The sequence below is a fragment of the Pristis pectinata genome, chromosome 9, assembly GCF_009764475.1.
Source record: "Pristis pectinata isolate sPriPec2 chromosome 9, sPriPec2.1.pri, whole genome shotgun sequence".
NCBI classification, from domain to species: Eukaryota; Metazoa; Chordata; class Chondrichthyes; order Rhinopristiformes; family Pristidae; genus Pristis; species Pristis pectinata.
The window spans coordinates 99,485,283-99,509,981 of NC_067413.1; the positions used below are offsets into that span (position 1 = coordinate 99,485,283).

The 24,699-nt window shown below is 43.3% G+C and overlaps 1 protein-coding gene across 1 annotated transcript in view; it reads left to right on the top strand.

Annotated features, from left to right (window-relative positions):
* The first annotated feature begins 1,441 nt into the window (after nt 1-1,441).
* rnf41l (ring finger protein 41, like) overlaps nt 1,442-24,699 on the top strand; it is a 40,370-nt gene continuing 17,112 nt past the window's right edge. The window contains exons 1-5 of the mRNA XM_052022695.1: nt 1,442-1,622; nt 3,277-3,405; nt 6,709-6,915; nt 15,043-15,182; nt 23,123-23,285. Of these exons, the coding sequence (XP_051878655.1) occupies nt 6,710-6,915; nt 15,043-15,182; nt 23,123-23,285 (509 nt within the window). The 5' untranslated portion in view covers nt 1,442-1,622; nt 3,277-3,405; nt 6,709. The remainder of the gene's footprint in view (nt 1,623-3,276; nt 3,406-6,708; nt 6,916-15,042; nt 15,183-23,122; nt 23,286-24,699) is intronic.

Sequence of the window (24,699 nt, forward strand, 5' to 3'; positions counted from 1 at the left end):
TATAAACGTTAACTAATTATTACAGTTGCCATAATTTCAGTACCATAACAACCATGTTTTTAATATCAATGTGTGCACCTGGAAGAAACTGGTGACTGAATTCTGAATCATTGAATTACTAGATAATATTGTGGCTTTAAACGTATGTCAAGATATGATTACAATAAAACTCCAATAATGCACTATCCAACTAATCAGATATCCTGATGGTTCAGCATCCAGCTCACCAGTTGATGTTTGCTATGGTCCTTTTAAACTTGCTGCAACCCTGGTTCCTGTTAAACTCACTAGGTCCCCAATCCCCACGCTCCCTTTAAACTTACTGGGTTCACAGGAAAATGTATTATACCATGGACTCTTGACCTCACAGTCTACCTCATTATGGCCTTGCAACCTTATTGTCTACCTGCACTACACTTTCTATGTAGCTGTGACACTTTACTCTGCAATCTGTTATTGTTTTTACCCTGTACTACCTCAGTGCACTGTGTAATGAATTGATCTGTATGGATGGTATGCAAGACAAGTTTTTCATTGTACCTTGGTAAAAGTGACAATAATAAACCAATACCAATAATACATTAATTCCGGGGATGTCGGGACTGTCTCATGCTGAGAGGTTGGAGAGACTGGGATTGTACACGCTGGAATTGAGAAGATTGAGAGGGGATCTGATTGAAACATACAGGATTATTAAGGGATTGGACAAGATAGATACAGGAAATATATTCCAGATGTTGGGGAGGTCCAGGACCAGGGGACATGATTTAACAATAAGGGCTAGGCCATTTAGGACAGAGGTGGGGAGAAACTTCTTCTCCCAGAGGGTTGTGAATTTGTGGAATGCACTGCCTCAGAGGGCAGTGGAGGCCACTTCTCTGGGCAGTTTCAAGAAGGAGCTAGATAGGTTTCTTATAGATAAGGGAATCAAGGGATATGGGGACAAGGCAGGAACAGGATATTGATTGTTGAGGATCAGCCATGATCTCAAAATGGCAGTGCAGACTCGAAGGGCCGAATGGTCTACTTCTGCTCCTATTGTCTTGCATACCATCCATACAGTGCATTGAGGTAGTACAGAATGCAAAGTGTCACAGTTACAGAGGAAGTGCAGTGCAACCAATAGCTTTATTGGCTTAATAGTGTTAAAAAGAGAATTAAAGGTGTTGGGTGTTAATAGTGGCATCCAATAGTCCGGACAGTCCGTGTCTGGCTCTGATCCCGGATTATCGGAGTTTTACTTCAAATCGACATCTGAGCTTGTCACCAGTGCAGAACCTGAAGGTGCTGTGTGTATGTATCCCTGCTGTCCACAGGGACACCTCCGAGCACACAGACGGGCGGTGCGTTTACCTTCCGTCCGGGGATGGACCTTCGGCGCCCGGCCGGCGGCCTCTCCCGCCCCTGGTTACCACGGGCAACGCGCGCCGTAAAGTGCAGTGGGCGATGGTTTACGGCAGCGGCGGGGCGGGGCGGGGCGGGTGGGGTGGGGTGGGGGCGCCCCGGTCGGTCGGTCGGTTATAAACACGATAGAGGAACACGGCCCTAACGGGTGGGCGTCGGTTTAATGCCGGACCGAGCGGAGAAAACCGCTCCTGGTGCCTGCACCCCGCCTCACCCGGGTAAGGCGCTGGGTGTAACGGGGGCCGGTTTCTTCCCAATCGCCTCACCGGGTTTATCAGCGACGGCTGATCCTGGGCCTTGTGTCTGGTGGTAGATGCAAGCTGAAGGTAGCGGGGAGGGAGAGGAAGGTGGTCCTTTCAGTGTGGGAGGTGCTGTGGCCCTGGGGGAGAGGTGCTGTGGCCCTGGGGGAGAGGTGCTGTGGTGGGGGAGAGGTGCTGTGGCCCTGGGGGAGAGGTGCTGTGGTCAGGGAGAGGTGCTGTGGCCCTGGGGGGGAGGTGCTGGGGTCAGGGAGAGCCTGTTGTGGCCCTGGGGGGGGGGGGGGGGGGAGGTGCTGGGGTCAGGGAGAGCCTGTTGTGGCCCTGGGGGAGAGGTGCTGTGGTGGGGGAGAGGTGCTGTGGCCCTGGGGGAGAGGTGCTGTGGTGGGGGAGAGGTGCTGTGGTCAGGGAGAGGTGCTGTGGCCCTGGGGGACAGGTGCTGGGGTCGGGGAGAGGTGTTTTTTGTTCTAATATTGAGAGGTGCTGGGGTCAGGGAGAGGTGCTGTGGCCCTGGGGGACAGGTGCTGGGGTCAGGGAGAGCCTGTTGTAGCCCTGGGGGAGAGGTGCTGGGGCCCTGGGGGAGAGGGGCTGGGGTCAGGGAGAGCCTGTTGTGGCCCTGGGGGAGAGGTGCTGGGGTCAGGGAGAGGTGTTTTTTGTTCTAATATTGAGAGGTGCTTGGGTCAGGGAGAGGTGCTGTGGCCCTGGGGGAGAGGCGCTGGTGTCAGGGAGAGCCTGTTGTGGCCCTGGGGGAGAGGCGCTGGGGTCAGGGAGAGCCTGTTGTGGCCCTGGGGGAGAGGCGCTGGGGTCAGGGAGAGGTGTTGTGGCCCTGTGGGAGAGAGGCTGGGGTCAGGGAGAGCCTGTTGTGGCCATGGGGGAGAGGTGATGGGGTCAGGGAGAGCCTGTTGTGGCCATGGGGGAGAGGTGATGGGGTCAGGGAGCGGTGTTTTTTGTTCTAATATTGAGAGGTGCTTGGGTCAGGGAGAGGTGCTGGGGTCAGGGAGAGGTGTTTTTTGTTCTAATATTGAGAGGTGCTGGGGTCAGGGAGAGGTCCTGTGGCCCTGGGGGAGAGGCGCTGGGGTCAGGGAGAGCCTTTTGCAGCTCTGTGGGAGAGGTGCTGCGGTCAGGGAGAGGTGTTTTTTGTTCTAATGGTGAGAGGTGCTGGGGTCAGTGAGAGGTGTTGTGGCCCTGGGGGAGTGGCGCTGTGGTCAGGGTGAGCCTGTTGTGGCCCTGGCGGAGAGGCGCTGGGGTCAGGGTGAGCCTGTTGTGGCCCTGGCGGAGAGGCGCTGGGGTCAGGGAGAGCCTGTCAGGCAGGTGCTGTTGTGATTCTAATGGGAGAAGAATAGCATAAGAGCAGAAATTGTGGGAAATGTGATGGGCACTGCTGAGAACCCTTCCTCCTCAGGGAAAATGCATTGGAAATATTGATATTGTCATAAGAGTTGTAACAGTCATAATGGTTGTAATAGAGAAAGAAAGAAAGAGGCACCAGGAGAATTGAATGTTATATTTTGCAGAAAGTCTTGTTTAAAGGACTGATGCCAAGTACAAAGTAGGAATAGCAAACAGTCCTGATGCAGGGTTTCGACCTGAAACATCGACAAGTTCTTTCCTCCCACAGATGCTGCTCGACCCGCTGAGTTGCTCCAGCGTGTGGTTTGCTGCTCCCGATTCCAGTGTCTGTAGTCTCTTGTGTCTCTCTAGCAACTCCATTGATTTCATTGGTGAGAAATAATTGTAAAGGATCTAGGTAAGTAATAGTTAATATACAGTGTTATGAATTACTTAAATATTTAAGATTTAATATTTCTAATAGGTTAATTCTGATGCTTCCGAATGTCTCTGGCATTCAGAGTTTCCATTCAGTCTTTTTGGGAACATTTGTTCTGACCTCATCATCTAATATGAATTGCATCTGAAAGGCCTTGTGCGTCTCTGGGCCTTGATGAGGATTGGGATAACTTTTGCACAATTTCCTGCTAGGGAATCAGTTCAAAATGGGAACGTAAAAAAGTATGAGTAGGTCATTTGGCCCCTTGAACTTCCTGTACTGTTCAGTAAGATCATGTCTGATCTTTTGCTTTAACATCTTTATCCTGTCCCATCTCCATATCTTTTGAATCCTCTAATATCCAGAAATTGCATTCAAGACAGAAATTAATCAATGAATGACTAAGCCTCCATTAGCTCTTTTGAGCAATGAATGCCAAAGATTCACCACCCTATGAGTGAAGAAATCTCACCTCACTTCAGTCCTATATGTCCTCACGATAATTTTGAGACTCTGATCCCCTAGTTCTAAACTCCGAAGATAGGGGAAGTATTATCTCTGCATTTACCTTTTCAAACCCTCTGTCTCAATTATATCTCTCCTCATTCTCCTCAACTCCAGAGGATGAAGGTTTAACCTACTTAATTTCTTCTTGTATGATAGACCTGCCATCCAAGGAGTCTGGTGAACTATGTTGCACTCTTGTCTTTTGCAAGTATAACCCTTATATGTTGTACATAGAAATCCGGTGTGGTATCATTAAGTCCCGATATAATTGTAGTAGGACACCTTGACCCTTGTACTCAAATTATCCTGCAATAAATGTAAGCATACTCTTTGCTTTCATAATTGCATGTCAGCATTCAGTGGCTTCTGCACAAATGTAGAGGGTTCACTGCTTCTGAGAAATTGGGGACCAACTTAAATTTCTGGCATTGGCGAGATTGAATGGTGTTTTTTACAACTTGCTTTAATGTATCAATGCAGTGAAAAGTGACAGCTTCAACATAAGTATTGGGTCCCATAAATATCTGATTTAAGTAACTGCATGTAATTCCTGTTCTGTCATCTATCTTCCCCCGAGGTCAAGGTCAATTGACCTTGACCGGTCAATAAACTGCCTTCAATTCTAAGAGCTTTGACTTTATTTAATGGTCTCTCAAGAAGGACTTAATCAGATGTTCTGTGCAAGCCTGTATAAATAACATTCGTTGACATACTTATTTACTACTGCAGTAACTTCTTCAAAAATTCAGTCCGTTTCCTCAGGCGTGGCCTACCCTTTACAAATCAATGCTGGTTCTCTCTGATCAGCTGAAAATTTTCAAGGTGTTCAGTCACTTAGTGCCTAGTTGCAACTTCTAATTTCCCTGCACTAGGTTTGGGCTAACTAGTCTGTAATTCCCTGGCTTTCCCCTCTCACCTTTCTGAAATATTAGAGTAATATGCAGAATTTGTTGATCCAAGGAAACAGTTCCTGAATCAAAAGACTTTAGAAAATTATGGTCAGAATATCCTTCAAAACCTGGGCTTGCTTTGATCTATCTACCATTCTTGGTCTATCCACCATATCCATTTATGTGCAGTTAGAAACCCTCCTTTGCCCAGATAGTTAATTGGTTTATCATTGTCACATGTACTGAGGTACAGTGAAAAACTTGTCTTGCATACCGATCGTACAGATCAATTCATTACACAGTGCATTGAGGGTAGTACAAGGTGAAACAATAACAGAATGCAGAATAAAGTGTTACAGTTACAGAGAAAGTGCAGGTAGACAGTAAGGTGCAACGAGCAAAGTCACAACGATGTAGATTGTGAGGTCAAGAGTCCGTCTTATCGTACAAGGGAACCATTCAATAGTCTTATAACAGTGGGATAGAAGCTGTCCTTGAGCCTGATGGTACGTGCTTTTAGGCTTTTGTATCTTCTGCCTGATGGGAGGGGGGAGAAGAGAGAATGTCATGGGTGGGTGGGGTCTTTGACTATGCTGGCTGCTTTACCGAGGCAGTGACAAGTGTAGACAGAGCCCATAGAGGGAAGGCTGGTTTCTGTGATGTGCTGGGCTGTGTCCACAGCTCTCTGCAGTTTCTTGTGGTCACGGGCAGAGCAGTTGCCATACCAAGCTGTGATTCATCCAGCTAGGATGCTTTCTATTGTGCATCAATTAACCATTTATGAGCCTGGAACCATTGCTCTGCATGGGTCCTCTTTACTAGTTCCTATCTGTAGCCTATTACTATTAGGTTTTCTGATCATCAGCCTGATTGAATTTTTAGTTAACTGCCCGCAGAAAGGCTATCAAATTGGGTTTATGTAAAGTCTGCTATGAAAATAAATATTGAGTCTTGGCAACTTCGGTCATGCCAGATTCCATGGACAACTGTGTGCATCCTCATGCCTTTTGATGTTTGGACCACAAAATAGTTCTTGTGGCATTGAGGCACTATCTTTGTAATTGAATTAAACTGAAGATTAAATGTGAAACTGTTCTTACCCTGGCAGCGATGCAATCAACTGCTTTAAAAAGGTGACTTGGAAATAGACGTCAGTTTTGAAAATTTAATCATGAATAATAATTTATTAATTTTAATCAGAAATGTAAATGCCTGGGTGAAATTCTTCCAAAATATATAATTTTTAAGTGGCAGCAAACTTATTTATGCATTAAATCATCTTGCCTTCTGCCAAACCGACAATACTAAGGAACTAACAAAAATATTCTTGCCTAAAAACTGCACATTGTGAGAAAGAGACGCAAGTTATGTGTGTGCACAGTGCATGCACAATTTCCCCTCTCCGATGTTCTCGTATCCTCTCAAAGTTTTTGGTTTCTTCCCTGGGACATAGTTCAATAGGTATCAGTTTCCCTGTAGTACCTAGTGAATATTGCTTGTGTCTGTATCTTAACAGTGAGTAGCCACAGGCAATAGAGCGTGCTGAAATCCTACTGAGCACAGTCCTGTTCCTACTCAACATCTACTTGAAATAGAAGTGACTGTATCTGGAATGATTTTTATTTTATTTTCTAAACTGGGAAACCAACATCAATTTTAGACCACTTGCTGCTCTACACAATAAGATTAATAAAGTCTGCAAAACTGGGGATCTTTTTTATCTTGCTGAGTGTTGAATATGTGATTTTTTTTTATGGTGTTGTGTAAATCAAACTTGTTATCAATTAATTTGGAACAAAAAGCAATGGTTTTATTCAATGTTAAAACAAATAGCATTGTAAATTATTTTTAACTTTTAATCTTATTAATCTGTTTTCTGTAATAGAATGGGATATGATATTGAGCGATTTATAGGCTATATAAATGAAGGGCTGTTGTGTTGCATCTGCCGAGATGTGTTGGAGAATCCATTACAGGCTCCGTGTGAGCATGCATTCTGCACGTCCTGTATTCATGGGTGGCTCGTACAGAACCATAATTGCCCTGAAGACCGGCAGACCCTGGATACATCCATGCTTCGGCCACTATTCAGGTAATTTCCAAACTGCTATAAAAAAAAGTAAGCTGATTTCCTATCATGCATGTTTTTCTGTTATACTTAATTATAAGTAAATTTCATGCAGAAAATTAGGATGTATGCACAATTTTTCCAATGGTTTTATATTAACAGTTGTGCAGAGACAACATCAACAGAAACACATGAATACAGATGTTAAAATGTCTAGCCTATGACTTAACAATAGCAAAATATTTTTCTTAAGTTAATTTTTCATAAGCTGGTATTCTTAAATGAATAAAAATGTTCCAAATTTTCTGGAAGTTTTTTGGATTGCAATGTTGACAAACTTGGTGCTGGAATAAGATTTATAATACAACTTTTTTTAAAAAAACCTTTAAACATTACTCAGTTTTTAATTATAGAGAAATATTTTGCTCTGGAGGTTTTATTCTGAGTAGAATTGATTTAATTGCATGTGTTTGTGCCAAATCAAGGGACTATTAAAGGTATCAGTTTTATTTTTCTTTACTATCGATCTTGGTGCTTATTTGACAGTGATATTGACAGGTCTGGACATTAATTAAACTCGGTACTTCTCATTCCTCGGTCTTGAAGCACAAAATACAGCTTGTCAATTTTAAAAAATAGATCCCATCACTTCTAAATCTGGCTTCTAGTATTTTGTGATGATTACATCCATAATCATAATGTGATAAAGTGTTCCAGGGCACGTGACTGGAATGTTAACAAACTACATTTGATTCTGAACCATGCAAGGAGATATTAAAAATTAACCAAAATCTTGTTAATGTGAGAGATTTTAAGGGTATCTTAAAGGAGGAATAAAAGTTACAAAGGCATTCATCTTCATGGAGGAAATTCCAGAGCATGGAGCCTTGGTTGCTGAAGACACAACTGCTAGTGCACCAATTAAAATTCAGAATCAGGTTTATCATCACTGACGTAAGTCATGTGTTACGAACCAGCAGCAAAAGAAACACTCCAAGTCATGTATAAGTATTTAAAACTACTTTATTAATAACTACTTTATTTTATTAATAACTACTTATGATAATAAGCAAAATAAAAGTAAAAATGTTAGAAGTAAAAATGTTAAATCTTAAACATTAACCCCAAAACTAAACTCGTCGTGTGTGTGTGGCAAATTCCCAAACTCCAAGTCCAAGAATGGTTCTTAAAGTTCAGTTCAGCAAGCCATAAGGTGAAACATGAGCAAAGGCTTCTTCTGCAACCACCATTGACTGAAGACAAAACGCAGATGTAGAGAATAGAGAGTAATTATGAAATCCAAATCTTCCACTTTGGAACCCAAACGACACCTCAGTATTTACTCAGCAGTGACCACTCCACTGCATCTTCCTCACCCCGAAAGACACTCAAATCGTGGCCGTCCACACACATACCTGTTTCCCTCTACAGGTTAACAACAAAGTGGACTCCACTGGATTCCTCCAAAAATCCATACATGGATTGTAGTGACAAACATGGTTATTGTTTCTCATCCATCAATAGAGAAACTAGCAGGCTGGTCTCTCTTCACTCCCCACACTTCCCCCCCACCGACTGCTCCACCATTGTCATTACCTCCTTTATCTTCTGTTGTCATAACCACACCAACACACATGCACATCACTATGCTCTATCTTAAAGAGACATTCACCAATAGTAACCCAGTTCATAACACGTGAAATTTATTGTTTTGCAGCAACAGTACAATGCAAGACAAAAATTACTATAAGTTACCAATAAGTAGTGCAAAAGAGGAATAATGAGCTGGTGTTCATGAATCGTTCAGAAATCTGATGGCGGAGGGGAAGAGGCTGTTCCTGAAACATTGAGTGTGGGTCTTCAGGCTCCTGTACCTCCTACCTGATGGTAGTAATGAGAAGAGGGTGTGTCCTGGATGGTGAGGGTCTTAATGATGGATGCTGCCTTCTTGAGGCCCTGCCCCTTGAAGATGTCCTTGATGGCGGGAAGGGTTGTGTCCGTGATGGAGCTGGCTGAGTCTATGACCCTCTGCAGCTTCTTGCGATCCTGCGCATTGGAGCCTCCATACCAGGCGGTGATGCAACCAGTCAGAATGCTCTCCACTGTTCTGGGGAAGGTATGACCTGTACAAAAGGGGCAGGTTATACTTGAACTGGAGGGAGACCAATATTTTTGCGGGCAGGTTTGCTAGAGCTGTGGGGGAGGGTTTAAGCTAGTTTGGCAAGGGGATGGGAACCTGAGTGATAAGTTTGAGGATGGTGCATTTCGTGTACAAGCAGATGCAGCATGTAGAAAGACTGTGGGGAAGCATAGGCAGTTGAAAGGGCAAAATTGCAATCAACTGGATGGGCTGAAATGTGTCCACTTTGATATGAGAATTATCAGGAACAAGGATGATTAACTTAGAGCATCGGTAATTGCATGGAACTATAATGTTGTGGCCATTACAGAGACTTGGCTGTCACAAGGGCAGGAATGGCTGCTGGATATTCTAGGGATTAGATGTTTCAAATGGGACAGGGACGGAGGTAAAAGAGGTGGAGGAGTGACTTTGCTGATCAGGGACAGTATCACAGCTGTAGAAAGGGAGGATGTCCTGGAGGGATTGTCTACTGAGTCAGTGTGGGTGGAAGTCAGAAACAGGAAGGGAGCGATCACTCTATTGGGAGTATTCTACAGACCCCCCCCCCCCCCAATAGCAGCAGAGGCACTGAGGAGCAGATCAGGAGGCAGATTTTGGAGAGGTGCAAAAATAACACTGTTATCATCAGGAGTGATTTCAACTTCTCTAATATTGATTGGCACCTCCTTAGTGTAAAGGGGATAGATGGAGCAGAGTTTGTTAGGAATGTCCAGGAAGGATTCCTGACACAGTATATGGACAAGCTGACTATGGGAGAGGCCATACTGGACCTGGTGCTAGGCAATGAGGCTGATCAGGTTTCAGATCTCTTGGTGGAAGATCATTTTGGAGACAGTGACCATAACTCCTTGACCTTTACCATAGCCTTGGAGAGGGATAGGAGCAGACAACATGGGAAAGTATTTAATTGGCGGAGGGGGAATTATGATGCTATTAGGCAGGAACTTGGGAGTGTAAATTGGGAACAGATGTTCTTGGGGAAGTGCACAACAGAAATGTGGAGGAAGTTTAGGGAGTACTTGCATGGGGTTCTGGATAGGTTTGTCCCATTGAGACAGGGTAAGGATGGTAGAGTGAAGGAACCCTGGTTGACAAGAGAAAGAAAGAAGCTTGCTTAAGATTTTAGAAAGCAAGGATCAGATGGGGGCTCTGGAGAGTTGCAAGGTAGCCAGGAGGGAGCTTAAGAGTGGATTTGGGAGAGCTAGAAGGGGGCATGAGAAGGACTTGGCGAGTAGGAATAAGGAAAACCCCAAGGCGTTCTACACGTATGTGAAGAATAGGAGGATGACCAGAGTGAGGGTAGGACCAATCAGGGATAAAAGAGGAAATGTGCCTGGAGTCGGAAGAGGTAGGGGAGGTCCTTGATGAATACTTTGCTTCAGTATTCACCAGTGGGAGAGACCTTGATGTTCATGAGGATGGCGTACCACATGCTGATACACTAGAGCATGTTGACATGAAGGAAGAGAATGTGCTGGAACTTTTGAAAACATTAGGATTGATAAGTGACCGGGGCAGGAAGGGATATATCCAAGGTTATTACGGGAAGCTAGGGAAGAGATTGCTGCACCTTTGGTGATGATCTTTGCGTCCTCACTGGCCACAGGTGTAGTGCCAGATGATTGGAGGATGGTAAATGTTGTTCCTCTGTTCAAGAAAGGGAGTAGGGATAACCCTGGGAATTGTGAGTCTTGCTTCAGTGGTGGGCAAATTACTGGAGAAGATTCTTAGAGGCAGGACTTATGGGCATTTGGAGAAGCATAGGCTAATTAGGGACAGTCAGCATGGCTTTGTGAAAGGCAGGTCATGTCTCATGAGCCTGATTGAATTCTTTGAGGATGTGACAAAGCACATTGATGAAGGTAGAACAGTGAATGTGGTGTACCATGGATTTTAGTAAGGTGTTTGGGATGGCTCATTCAGAAAGTCAGGAGGCATGGGATCCAGGGAAACTTAGCTGTGTGGGTTCAGAATTGGCTCGCCTGTAGATGACGGGGTGGTTGTAGATGGAGCATCTTCTGCTTGGAGGTCGGTGACCAGTGGTGTTCCGCAGGGATCTGTTCTGGGACCCCTCTCTTTGTGATTTTTATAAATGACTTGGATGAGGATGTGGAAGGGTGGGTTGGTAAGTTTGCAGATGACATGAAGGTTGGTGGTGGTGTGGATAGTGTAGAAGGTTGCTGTAGATTACAACAGGATATTGATAGAATGCAGACCTGGGCTGAGAATTGGCAGATGGAGTTCAACCTGGATAAATGTGAAGTGATACACTTTGGAATATCGAACTTGAAGGCAGAATACAAGGTTAATGGTAGGACTCTTAGCAGTGTGAAGGAACAGAGGGATCTTGGGGTCCACGTCCATAGATCCCTCAAGGTTGCTGTGCAGGTTGGTAGGATTGTTTAAAATGGTGTCTGGTGTGTTGGCCTTCATTAGTTGGGGTATTGAGCTCGAGCTGTGAGGTAATGTTGCAGCTCTATAAAACTCTGGTTGGACTGCACTTGGAGTATTGTGTTCAGTTCTGGTTGCCTCATTATAGGAAGGATGTGGAAGCTTTAGAGAGGGTGCAGAGGAGATTTGCCAGGATGCTGCCTAGATTAGAGACCATGGCTTATGAGGATAGGGTGAGTTAGCTAGGGCTTTTCTCTTTGGAGAGGAGGAGGAGGATGAGAGGTGACTTGATAGAAGTGTATAAGATAAGATGCATAGATCGAGTGGACAGTCAGAGACATTTTTGCCCTGGGAAAAAAGCTAACAAGAGGGGGCATAATTTTAAGGTGATTGGATGAAGGTACGGGGGGATGTCAGAGGTAAGTATTTTACATAGTGGTGGGTGCGTGGAACGCACTGCCGGTAGAGGTGGTGGAGGCAGATACATTAAGAGCCTCTTAAATGTCACTAGATAGCCACATGAATGATAGATAAATGGAGGGCTATGTGGGAGGGAAGGGTTAGATAGACCTTAGAGTAGGATCAAATATCGGCACAATATTGTGGGCGAAAGGCTTGTACTGTCCTGTAATGTACTATTTACATCTGTAGAAATTTGCAGAAGTCTTTGATGTATCAAATCTCCTCAAACTCCTAATGAAGTAGAGCCACTGGCGTGCCACCTTCGTGATAGCATCATTGTGTTGGGCTCAGGATAGATCCTCTGAGATGTTGATGCTCAGGAACTTAAAGCTGCTCACCCTTTCCACTGCCAACCCCTCAATGAGAACTGGTGTGTGATCTCCCAACTTCCCCTTCCTTGGTTTTGCTGACGCTGAGTGCAAGGTTGTTGTTGCGACACCACTCAACCAGCTGATCTACCTGACTCCTGTACGCCGCCTCATCGCTATCTGAGATTCTGCCAACAACAGTGGTGTCATCGGCAAATTTATAGATGGCATTTGAACTGTGCTTAGCCACACAGTCATGAGTGTAGAGAGAGTAGAGCAGTGGTCTAAGCACGTATCCTTGAGGTGCATCTGTGTTGATTGTAAGCAAGGAGGAGCTGTTATTACCAATCCGCACTGACTGTGGTCTCCCGATAAGGAAATCAAGGATCCAGTTGCAGAGGGAGGCATAGAGGTCCAGATTTTGAAGCTTGTTGATTAGTACTGAGGGGATGGTGTTGAACACCGAGCTGTAATCGATAAACAGCAGCCTGACCTATGTTTTGCTGTTGTCTAGGTGCTCCGGAGCCAGTGAGATTGCGTCCACTGTAGACCTGTTGTGGTAGTAGGCAAATTGCAGTGGGTCCAGGTCCTTGCTCAGGCAGGAGTTAATTCCAGCCATGACCAACCTCTCAAAGCACTTCATCACAGTACATGTGAGTGCTACTGGTCGATAGTCGTTAAGGCAGCTCACCCTGCTCTTCCTGGGCACCGGTATGATTGTTGCCCTTTTGAAGCAGGTGGAAACCTCTGACTGCAGCAGTGAGAGGTTGAAGATGTCCTTGAACACTCCAGCCAGTTGGTTAGCACAGATTTTTAGCACCCTGCCAGGTACACCGTCGGGGCCTGATGCCTTGCAAGGGTTCACCCTCTTGAAGGATGTTCTGACGTCGGTCTCCGAGACAGATCACAGGATCGCCAGATGCTGTGGGGATTCGCACAGGTGTAGTGTTATTCTCCCTTTCAATGCTTGCATAAAAGGCATTGAGCTCATCAAGGAGTGAAACCTAACAGCATCACTGCCATTTATGCTGTCAGGTTTCACCTTATAGGAAGTAATGGCATGCAAACCCTGCCACAGCTGTCGTGCATGCAGTTGTTTCTCTAACTTCACACAGAATTGCCTTTTTGCTCTCACCTGAACTTCTTGTAGGGTTCTGGATCACCAGTTTTGAATGCCACAGATCTAGCCCTCAGCAGACTGCGAATCTCCTAGTTCATCCAGGGCTTCTGGTTTGGGAAGACTCGGTGTGTTTTCAAAGGTACACACTTGTCCACACAGGTCTCGATGAAGTCAGTGACAGCTGTGGCATATTCATTCAGATCCAAAGATGAATCCCTGAATGTGGTCCAGTCCACCGATTCAAAGCAGTCCTGTAAATGCTCCTCCGCCTCTCTTGACCAGACCTTCGCGGTCCTCACCACTGGTGCCGCAGTCCTCAGTCTCTGCCTGTACGTCGGGTGTAGAAGTACTGCTAGGTGATCTGACTTGCCAAGATGTGGGATGGCATGCTAAGTATTCTTGATGGTGGTGTAGCGGTGGTGTAGCAGTGATCAAGTGTGTTAGCTCCTCTGGTTCCGCAGTTGACATGCTGGTGGTGGTTTCTCAGACTTTTTCAAGCTAGCCTGGTTGAAGTCCTCCACGATGATCGGGAAGGCATCAGGGTGCGCTGTATCATAACTGTTGATCACTGTGCTCAGCTCCTCCAGTGCCAGCTTGACGTTGGCCAGGGGTGGAATGTACACCGCTACCAGGATGACAGAGGAGAACTCCCTCTGCAGATAAAATGGATGACACTTGACTGCCAGGTGTTCCAGCTCAGGGCAGCATTGGGTATGATCACGAGAAGAGAATTGGAAGAATGTCAACTTCAGAGTAAATGGCACTTAGCAGTAGTATACTCATCAACGCTCAACTTGGATTTCACCTGGACCACTCAGACCTGGACTTCATCACAGCCTTTGTTCAAAGCTGGTGGGGGGAAAAAGAGCAGAGTTCCAGAGAATCAACAGGAATGACTGGCCTTGAGGCCAAGGCAGCATTTGAATGACTGTGGCATTAAAGAACCTTAGTAAAGCTGGTCAGTGGGAATCGTCGGGAAAACACTCCACTAGCTGAAATCGTACCACACTCAAATGATTGATTGTATTTTGCCAGTCATCTATTTCACAGACAGTGCTGCAGGGATTCCTCAGGACAGTGTCCTGGGCCCATCCATCTTTAGCTGCTTCGTCAATGATCTTTGTTCTACCTTAAGGTCAGAAATGGGAACACTCCCTACTGGTGTTCATTTCCATTTGCAGCTCCTAAGAAAATTAACCAGTCTAAGAGTACCATCCGTACCAGCGACCTTGACCACCCCGAAGGTCAAAATCAACAAGTGCATAAAAATGCCACCAACGGCAGGTTTGTTCCAAGTTGCACACCATTCTGACTTTGATAGTGAGGGAACAACAAAACACTTCACTGGGCTAAGTCATGGAGCCCCATCCAAAGAATATGTTCACCAGAACATCTGCTGTAGATCTCTACTATCCTCTGGAGGCAATTGGGGAAGGGCAATAAATGCTACGGTGTCAATGCCTCCATTCCATCCATAAATATAAAAAGAATCTTGAGGTTGTAGATCATGTTTTTAAAACAAAATGTTAGAGACCTTGGGAGATTTGAAAACGAGCATGAGAATTTTAAAATTGAGGCACCACTGCTTAACTGATCCACTGTTTCGTGATAGAAAATTATTGCTAGAAAATTATTGATAGAAAAAATAGTTTTACTAAATAAATTGCCTGTAGGACTAAATAGAAAAAGAATAAAAGTTTAACTCTTCTTTTAATCTTTCACCATAGGTATATGCGAAATGATTTGAATCGTCTTCAGATGTGGTGCAGAAATAGACAACATGGCTGTGAAACAATCTGTTCTTTAGAAGCTATTGACAGACATGAAAGAGAGTGTGAATACAGCCAGGTTCCTTGCTTAAATCCTGGTGAGTGAAAAGCAACAAAAACAATATTTATCCAGGATTACCATTTAGCACAGCCTTTAATTGTGGTTTTAAATTGTTTTCCCTAATTAATTCCTATTAACGGATTGAAATTTGCAGCAAGATATTCCCATCAGAGAGCAGAGGTTATGCAGATTGGTTCTGAATGCAATCTAAAGCAAAGAATAGAGAATTGTTTTTTGAAATCATTGCAGCGGAGAAGACTCGTCAAATAATTTTAATGTCTTGGATGGCGTAATTAATTTGAAAAGTGGTCCATCTTTCAATGGGAAGAATAACAAGTACTCAGATGAATTCGTTTTTGCTTATGGTGAAGTATAAACTATTAACTGAAATTGTTCATGCCTTAAGTTGCAAATTTTGAGCATTGGGTCAGGAGTTCACCAAAAAATGTTCAAATTATGGATTTGCGGGGAAAGTGGCTCATGGGAAATTAAATGTATTTTTGAATTTTTGGTTCAGTTAAGATTTAGTTTTATTTTGGGCAAAATAGGTTATTTTTGAGAATAGTTAAATACATCAACTTTTGCACTTAAATTTGTAATATATGCACTTTCAATTTCACAGAAACATTAAAGTTTAGTTATTGATTGTAGCATTTGATAAATATTAAAACATAAAAATTAACAAAATATTGTAGACTCAAATCCACTGTGGTAAATCACGGCATACATTTTCTTTGCAGTTATTGGTAACATGAATCGTAAAAATACCTGAACACTTCTACTTGCAATAGGCACCACCAAAGGCAAAATCAAAATGTTGGTTAATTCTAACCACTCTGCATGCTGCCCTTTTCCAATAGACATTGCAGAAAAATTTGCATTTGCAGAGGGTCCAGTGATCATGACTCTTGAACTGAATCTCCAATATCTCTTGGTAATCTTCCCTTACAAAATAGTTCTGGAAAACTTCTCCTTTAGAGAGAGGTAAGTGCCTTGCATATCAAACAAAAGTGAACCAACATCCTGAAATTGCAATGACTTATCTAAATGCCTGATTGTTGCTTGCCCCTCGACAAACATCGAATTTAAAAACAAAAGGTTAAGATTCTTCAAGTCTTTTGCATTGAGTCATACAGCTCCACCCTTCAGCCACTGTCTGCACCAATCATCAAATGTCTGTTGCAGTAATCTTGTTTTGTTCTCCCCTCATTCTCAATGACTTCTACCACTCACTGACACACTTGGGGGCATTTACAGTGGCCAATTAATCTATCAACCTTCACTTCTTTTGGATGTGGGAGGAAACCAGAGCACCCGGAGGAAACCAGAGCACCCAGAGGAAACTCAAGTAGTTAGAAACTCCACATAGACAGCACCAAAGGTCAGGATTGAACCCAGATCACTGGAGCTCTGAAGCAGCAGCTCCATTAGCTGTGCATTACTTTGTGCCTGTCTTGACCTCATTATGACACAGAAGGAGGCCATTTGGCACATCTAGTCTATGCTGGTTCCCAGCAGAGCAATCTCTTTGATCTCATTTCTTCTTGTCTTATTCCTCTATAGTCCTGCAAATAATTCTCTCCCATGTGCCCACCAACTTGCCCTTTTTGATTACATATCAAAATTATGAGGGGCATAGATAAGGTAGGTAGAGTCTTTTTCCCAAGGTGAGGGAAACTCAAGTAGTTAGAAACTCCACATAGACAGCACCAAAGGTCAGGATTGAACCCAGATCACTGGAGCTCTGAAGCAGCAGCTCCATTAGCTGTGCATTACTTTGTGCCTGTCTTGACCTCATTATGACACAGAAGGAGGCCATTTGGCACATCTAGTCTATGCTGGTTCCCAGCAGAGCAATCTCTTTGATCTCATTTCTTCTTGTCTTATTCCTCTATAGTCCTGCAAATAATTCTCTCCCATGTGCCCACCAACTTGCCCTTTTTGATTACATATCAAAATTATGAGGGGCATAGATAAGGTAGGTAGAGTCTTTTTCCCAAGGTGAGGGAGTCTAAAACTAGAGGGCAAAGAATTGAGGTGAGAGGGAAGAAATTTAAAGGAGATCTGAAGGGCAGGTTTTTCACACACACACAGGGTGGTGGTTATGTGGCATGAGTTGCCAGAGGAAGTTGTAGAGGCAGATACAACTGCAGTGTTTGAGAGGCATTTTGATAGTACTTGGAATGGAAAGGAGTGGAGGGATATGGGTCTAATGCGGGCAAATGGGATTAGTGTAGATGGTCGCATTGGGCCGCAGGGCCCATTTCTGTGCTGTACAATTCTGACTACATTGAATAGCTTTTTAGCTGAGCAGCAGTTCAAGGCCCATTAATGTTAAAGCCACCTTCAGATTTCTGTTAAAATGTGGTTTTAATTCTCTATCCAAGTATGGAAGCAAATCCAGTGAAGGTTGGTTGCTTCACTTTCTTAGGCTTGGTTGATGCGCTGTTCACTGGTCAGCTCATTTGACTTCTTTGCCTGTGTGTTGAGTCACATCGTGCAGAAACAGACTCTTCTGCCCACGGTGTCTGTGCTGACCCACTGATCGTTTACTAATTCCATTTTTCTTCTCGCCACATTCCCATCATTTTTTCCCTCCTCCTTCTCACCCCCCCCCCCCCCCCCCCATGATATTTTACCACTCACCCCCCACACACACAGGGCATTTACAATGGCCAACTTACTGATCGACCCACATATCTTAATGATTTGAGGGGGAATTGGAGCACCCAGAGGAACCCTGTGTAATCACAGAATGTACAGAATCGGAGGTAAGGACTGAATCCTGCTCGCTGGAGCTGTGAAGCAGTAACTCCTCTAGTTGTGCCAGTAGTAGAGCTGCCTTAGAGACTGGTTGGATGCCGTGGATCTGAACTGCCACTCTGCTGCTGATCACAGAGTTCAATGACACGTGACATACTGAGCTCAGAGGCCAGACACACTTGGCACCTGGTCCTGCAGCTCTAAGCCAGCAGTCACTGATGTGAGTGCCATTTGAACACTGTCACTAACTTAAAATGCAGGTAATAGGTTTGTTTATTTTCTTAATTTCTTATCATCTAAACTATTTTGGGGTGTTTATTTTTATTTCTTTAATTTATTTGAAGTGTTTTCAAATGTCACTTCATGGGATGGCTGAGAAAGCCAGGCCTCAGTCATCTACTGCAGAGCAACAGAAGGATTGGGAGAAAAGCCTGGGGGGAGGCAACAGACCAGATCCAGCATAATTCATTCCATTTGATATGTTAAGAAAGAACTCACTGAGTACCTGAATATCTGTCTTGCAAGCAGTATTAAAAATAATGCCCTGAAGTATCTTGCCCTGTCAACAAGCAAGTATATTTTCCCTCCTTGTTACTTCATCTTTGCTTGTCGTGGACTCACCTGTTCTGACACTTCATTACAGTAGCTCAGGTATAGTACCATCATTTAGTTACAATAAATCGAGTCTGAAAGGGATGTGGGATTATCTACTTCAGGAAGAGAAGCAGTTACATCTATACTATATTTAATGCTTGTTAGTTTGATATACTTCCATTGTTCTTTATCTACATGGTTTTTTGTTAGCACTCCATTCATCACAATAATTAGAGTCATAGAGTAATGCAGCACAGATACAGGCCCTTTGGCCCAACCAGTCCATGCCGACCACAGTGCCCACCCAGCTAGTCCCAATTTCCTGCGTTCAGCCCACATCCCTCCAAGCCCCACCCCTCCATGTACTTATCCAAGTACTTCTTCAATGATACTGTTGTACCTGCCTCACCCACCTCCTCTGGCAGCTCATTCCATACACTCACCACCCTCTGTGAGGAAAAAGTTGCTCCTTGGGTCCCTTCTAAATTTTTCCCCTCTCACCCTAAACCTATACCCCCTAGTTTTAGACTCCCCTACCCTGGGGAAAAGTCTGTTACCGTCCACCTTATCTATGCCTCTCATGATTTTAAACTTTTCGATAAGGTCGACCCTCATTCTCCTACGTTCCAAGGAATAAAGACCCAGCCTGGCCAACCTCTCCCTATAACTCAGGCCCTCGAGTCCTGGCAACATCCTCGTAAATCTTCTCTGCACTCTTTCCAGTTTAACCACGTCTTTCCTATAACAGGGTGACCAACACTGTACACAGTGCTCCAAGTGTAGCCTCACCAACAATTTGTACACTGCAACATAATGTCCCAACTCCTATAACTGCAGCTGTTTACACACTGATTTGCTTCCATGCTTGTTTTTACTGTCATTGTTGCTGGGAAGAAAATACTGATTTTCACTCAGCCCAGTAATATTCTCTGGAAAGGTTCCCAGCTTCAGTCCATCAACTAAGGGGTACAAATGTTAACACATCAGGCGTGTATTTGGATTGGCATCCATTATCAGATCAAATCAAGCCCTACCAGGACCCACTCAAGTAAAAGTACTCATTTTGTAGGATTGACCTGGAGAGTAAAGGTAATTAGACACCTGGCTTCTGTATCTGCAACCGTCATCTCCTTGACTGTTTCTCTCCTTTCTATCCTCATTTCTAAAAATGTGAAAGGAGATTTTGAACTACTTTCTCATCAGAATGAAGACCCATCAGTTGCTGATGTTTCTCTTTCTCCCTGCCCATCAAGAAATGCCTCCTTAAACACTGGTCTTTCTCCTACTTTATTCCTAGCTCTCTCCATGGCTTATCTGCTTTATGGGTCCCAACTTCTGTTCCTTTTAATCCTGTTTTCGCTAAACAGGATTTCACAGAGCTTTTATTGGCCACCTTTATAGTTGAAATGATGGTTTCTTGTCTTCAGATGCTGTCCTGTGAATTTGTAAGAAGCACCTTCACTTCCTTACTGGATAAACCCATTGTTAAATCCTCTGACCTTGAAAATAATCCCTTTCCTCTCAACTTTGAGTATGTTTGTCTCCCACCTCACTTGCAACTCTTTTTTTTAACCTGTCCAGCAAGGTTTCTGCTCCTTTTAAAGCACCAAAATGGCTCTGACCAATGTAAAACAAAAACCTTTGACTGTAACACTAGCACATTACACCTCATCACTGCCTTTGACCTTAAGTCTTTGATATAGTTGCCAAACTGTATTTTTCTTGGATTAAATGTAATATTTTCCAGTATACGATAGCAATGGCAATATAATGGATATGCTCCCTTATGTGCTGTGCAGTATTCAAAAGATTTATGCAACTAAAGTAAAGCTTTACTTTCCATTTCCTCTGCCCAAGTATTTGAAGTATCCCTCTACCCATTTTTCTTCAGGTGGAATTTACATGTGTTATGGATGTGGTATGTATGTACTTAACAACGAATTTTGTTGCAGTGCAATATTAATGCTTAACTTCACACCAAAACAAAATTAATTATTTGTGTGTTTTAGTGCTGTGATTTGAATGATTTTGTGCTTGCTTAATTTGGTAACACACTTCCTCTGGTTCAGGTAATTGTCGACTCTATCAATTGAAAATATAAAGTAGGCTGACACTCCAATGCAGAAGAGAAAGCAAGATTACGAATGGAATGTTGAAATAACATCCAATCCTGTTGTGGCCATTAATGATCCAATGTCACTATTCAAGAGAGAGTGTAAAATTTTGCCAGAGTTTAACATTCCATAAACAAAACGGTAGCTGGAAGAACGTAATGTTCTCTTGTGGGGAAGTGTTATGGTATTTGCCTAATGTAATAACATTTTAAAATGAAAAATGCATAAATCCAAATGATTTGTTTTACTAAATCACCAATTATTTTTGATACTCTATTCCCAAAGTTTCACCATTATTTTTAACTTTTTAATATGATCATGTAGATTTCATTGGACTTTATTCCCCTTAATCACTTCTCTGTTTAGCTTCTTTGTTCCCATGCTACTTTAATTTTTTTTATATAAGTTCCTCTTCCTCATATATGATTGTTCTTATGGTCAAAGTGACTGACTGCACCTCCTCAAAGAGCCATTCATGACCCATGTCCTTTGCCACTTCACTTTCAATCTTTTCTTTCTAAAACTATTCTATGCCATGTTCATCCAAATCAAAACTCTTCATTTACATCTCTGTTGCTGCATTTGCACCGTTTCCAATGCCATTGATGCCTTTGGCTAAGATATGTTATGACTATAACAGTGATATGTTATTTCCCTGAGGCCTGCATTTGAAATATAAAACTATACTGGTAACAGCATGATTAAGTGATTGTGTGTTGAAGGGTGTGTAGGTGGTGGAAGGGTGAGTAAACAGATATCTTGGAAAACAAAAGGTAGTGGAAATATTTGCATTGTAATAGTCTTCCAATTACTCCCTGTATCACAGCCAGAGAGTAGAGAAAGAGGATGATAGAATAGATAAATGCATGCAGGGAGGGCTTTAGATTCATAAGGGAGATGGGACCTGTACAGGCAGGACGGGTTGAAGCTGAACAGTGCTGGGACCAACGTCCCAGGAAGGCTCACTAGTACCATGGGGAGAGATCGAAGCAGGAAGGTAACATTGAAAAGGAGAAACAAAAAGGTGCAAGAAAGATTGGGAGTGAGAAATGGGAAGTTTTTTGTTGACAGGAGGAATCTAAGAGTGAGTACAAGGCAGTCTGAGATAATCAAAAAAAATGCAAATGCTGGAAACTTGAAATAAACAGACCTGAAAATAAACCTGAGTACGGTAGGCTTGTAGTCCGTGGATGTAAACATGTGAAGCATCTTAAATAAGACTGGAGTGCTCTGTAGATACAGTTAACCACACAGGATTACAATGCCATTGCAATAATGAACCTGGATCTATTTTTTTTAAAAAGCGGTAATTGTAGACGGAAAGAATTCACACAGAGTCCGGGGTTTACCTTCAAAATAAACTTTCTCTTTATTACAAGCTGACGTCAACAGGGAGTCACTTGTCCTGGAACAAATGCTCCCCGATTCAATGTTTTCATTATTCTTATACTATTTCTTATATACTTCTCCTCCCCACTATCTCTACCTCGCATGTGCTGCGTATACATAGTGAGGGAAGCCTTTTGCAGTGTCAACCTTCAGTACCTATGTGCTACCTGAGCCGTCAAGCTTGAACACCTCGTGCTACATGAGCCGTGTGCAGTTCTGTCTTTACCTTGTACGTACAATGGCAAGCTTCTGTCCTGGAGTTTATGGGATTGTTAGGCTGGTAACCAGGCGTGAGTTTGCTATGGTTCACTTCAGCCTGCAGTTCATGATTCAGGCCGGTTTGAACCGGTTCCAGACTTTCCCTGCCTGGTATCAACCCTGCAGAGTCCCCCTTTATCTCTCTGCTACATGATCATCCCTTTGTTCTCAACTAGTACTACAGAGCCATTTCACTATTCCCTACTCCAGCTATAGTGGGTTCTGGATAGTTCTGGATACAAAATGTTCAGGAAGGGAAGAGTATTGCTATTGCATAGAGCAGGCCCGGGCTCTGAGCTGAATAGCCTCCCTCCATATGCTGTATCCACTCTGTGATTCTGAGAAGTTCATTCAAAGCACGATAGGCTGAATGCTGCCTCCTGTGCTTTGAATTTATGTGATTCTGAAATAAAATCACCATCTCCATAATCAATAATAAAAGAGAGGCTCTCAAGAGGTCAATGGTAGTGCCAGGAAATGGATGAATGCAGTGTCATTTGAGGTGACATCAGACAAGTATACCACTTTGAGGAGATGTTTTCCTCTGTTTCAGAATTGTAAAATGTTGATCACCTGAGCAAATGTTTGAAAATGATTCGATATAACTGCATTTACCTACCTTTTTTTTTCCCCCTGTATTTTCAAGGTAAGAAGGCCTGTTACATAGGCAGGGTTATGATATTGTTGCTAAATCCTTTTATTGAAACATATAATCTGAAATAGAGTTCAAATGTATTAAAAAGTATGCTCTTGTCCTGAATGCAGCCCCCTCCTTGTACTGTTTGCATCTTCCAATATGGTATATATGTTCCTATATATAAAAAAAACTTGTCAAACGTTTATTCAATTTTCTGCAAAGGTTGTACAGTTCAGGTCGAACGACGCAATCTGGACTCTCACCTGGTGGTGTGTGAATACCGAAGCCGCGAATGCCCAAACGGTTGTGGCTATGCTATTCTCAGTGCAGATGATGCACAGCACAGCTGTATAGCAGAATTGAGGACAGAACTGGAATTGCTCAGGTATGTAATGGGCCACTTCAGAACCCAATCTTCAGCTGTGTTGATTACTATCTTTAGCGTCTCAAGAACTTTGATTCTAAATTCCTGGTACTTGCTGGATCTTGTAGGCGTCATTTAACTTTTACCTCCTTTATTCTCATCCTCAAATGCATCAACTCAGACTCTTCTGTGTAACGTCCATGAGACTTGCATCAGTCAGGGCTTGCATGCATTAGGTTCCTCAGAATCTCACGCACTTTCCTGAAAGTTTATGCTAATCTTGACATGATTAGGTCAAAGTCACCATGGAATATGTCTCCTGAATCTTCACAGCTCCTTTAAGGCCCTCCTTAAAAGTAGCCAAACCTTTTGGATTCTGTATTTCCATTTAACATGCATTTTTGCTTGATTACGCTTGTATAAAGTACTTTGGTATGGTTCTGTACATTAAATATATCATTTTTATTTTGCGAAAGTAAGTATTCCTATGAGTGATTTGTGACAAGATGATATAGAACAACTTCAACCTTTGTACATGGCATTCATCGACCTCACCAAGTCCTTTGACTCGGTATCAGGGGAACTCCTATGGGATGTCCTACCCACCTATGGATGCCCTGAAAAGTACATTCGACTCCTGAGACTCCTCCCCGATGGCATGCTTGCCACAGTCGTGGTCAGTAACTGTGAGCCTTTTCAAGTCAAATCAGGAGTAAAACACGGATGCGTGATTGCCCCAACTTTGTTCACCATCTTCATTGGGACAATCATCCACATCATCAAGGACGATCTACCCCCAGGAATCGAAATTGTCTACAGAACAGATGGCAGACTTTTCAATCTTGCCCGTCTCAAGTCCAAAAACAAGACATCTATGAGTTCCCTCATTGAATTCCAATACGCAGATGACAACTGTGTTGCAGCTCTCTCAGAAAACCACCTACAACAGATTCTGACTGCCTTCAACTGTGCGTACATGAAACTTGGACTTACCATCAATTCCAAGAAGACTCAGATCATCTACCAACTGTCACCAACTGAGACAAATCGGATAGAACAATCAATTCAACTTGGCAAAACAACCCTGGAAAACATGGACCACTTTCCATATCTTGGAAATCACCTGTCCTCCAATGTTGACCTTAATGATGAGATCCAACATCGTCTTAAATACAGCTTTTGGACATCTCCAAACGAGTCTTTCATGATCGTGACATCCGAACAAACACTAAAATGTTAGTGTACAAAGCAGTGGTGATCCCAATGCTCCTGTATGCATCAGAAACCTGGACAACATACCAATGACATCTGAAGGCACTTGAAAAGTTCCATCAACGCTGTCTTCAAAACATATTTTAAATATCAGCTGGGAAGATAGAAGAACCGATGTCAGCGTGCTAAATAAAGCAAAAACAACAAACATTGAAGCCTATGT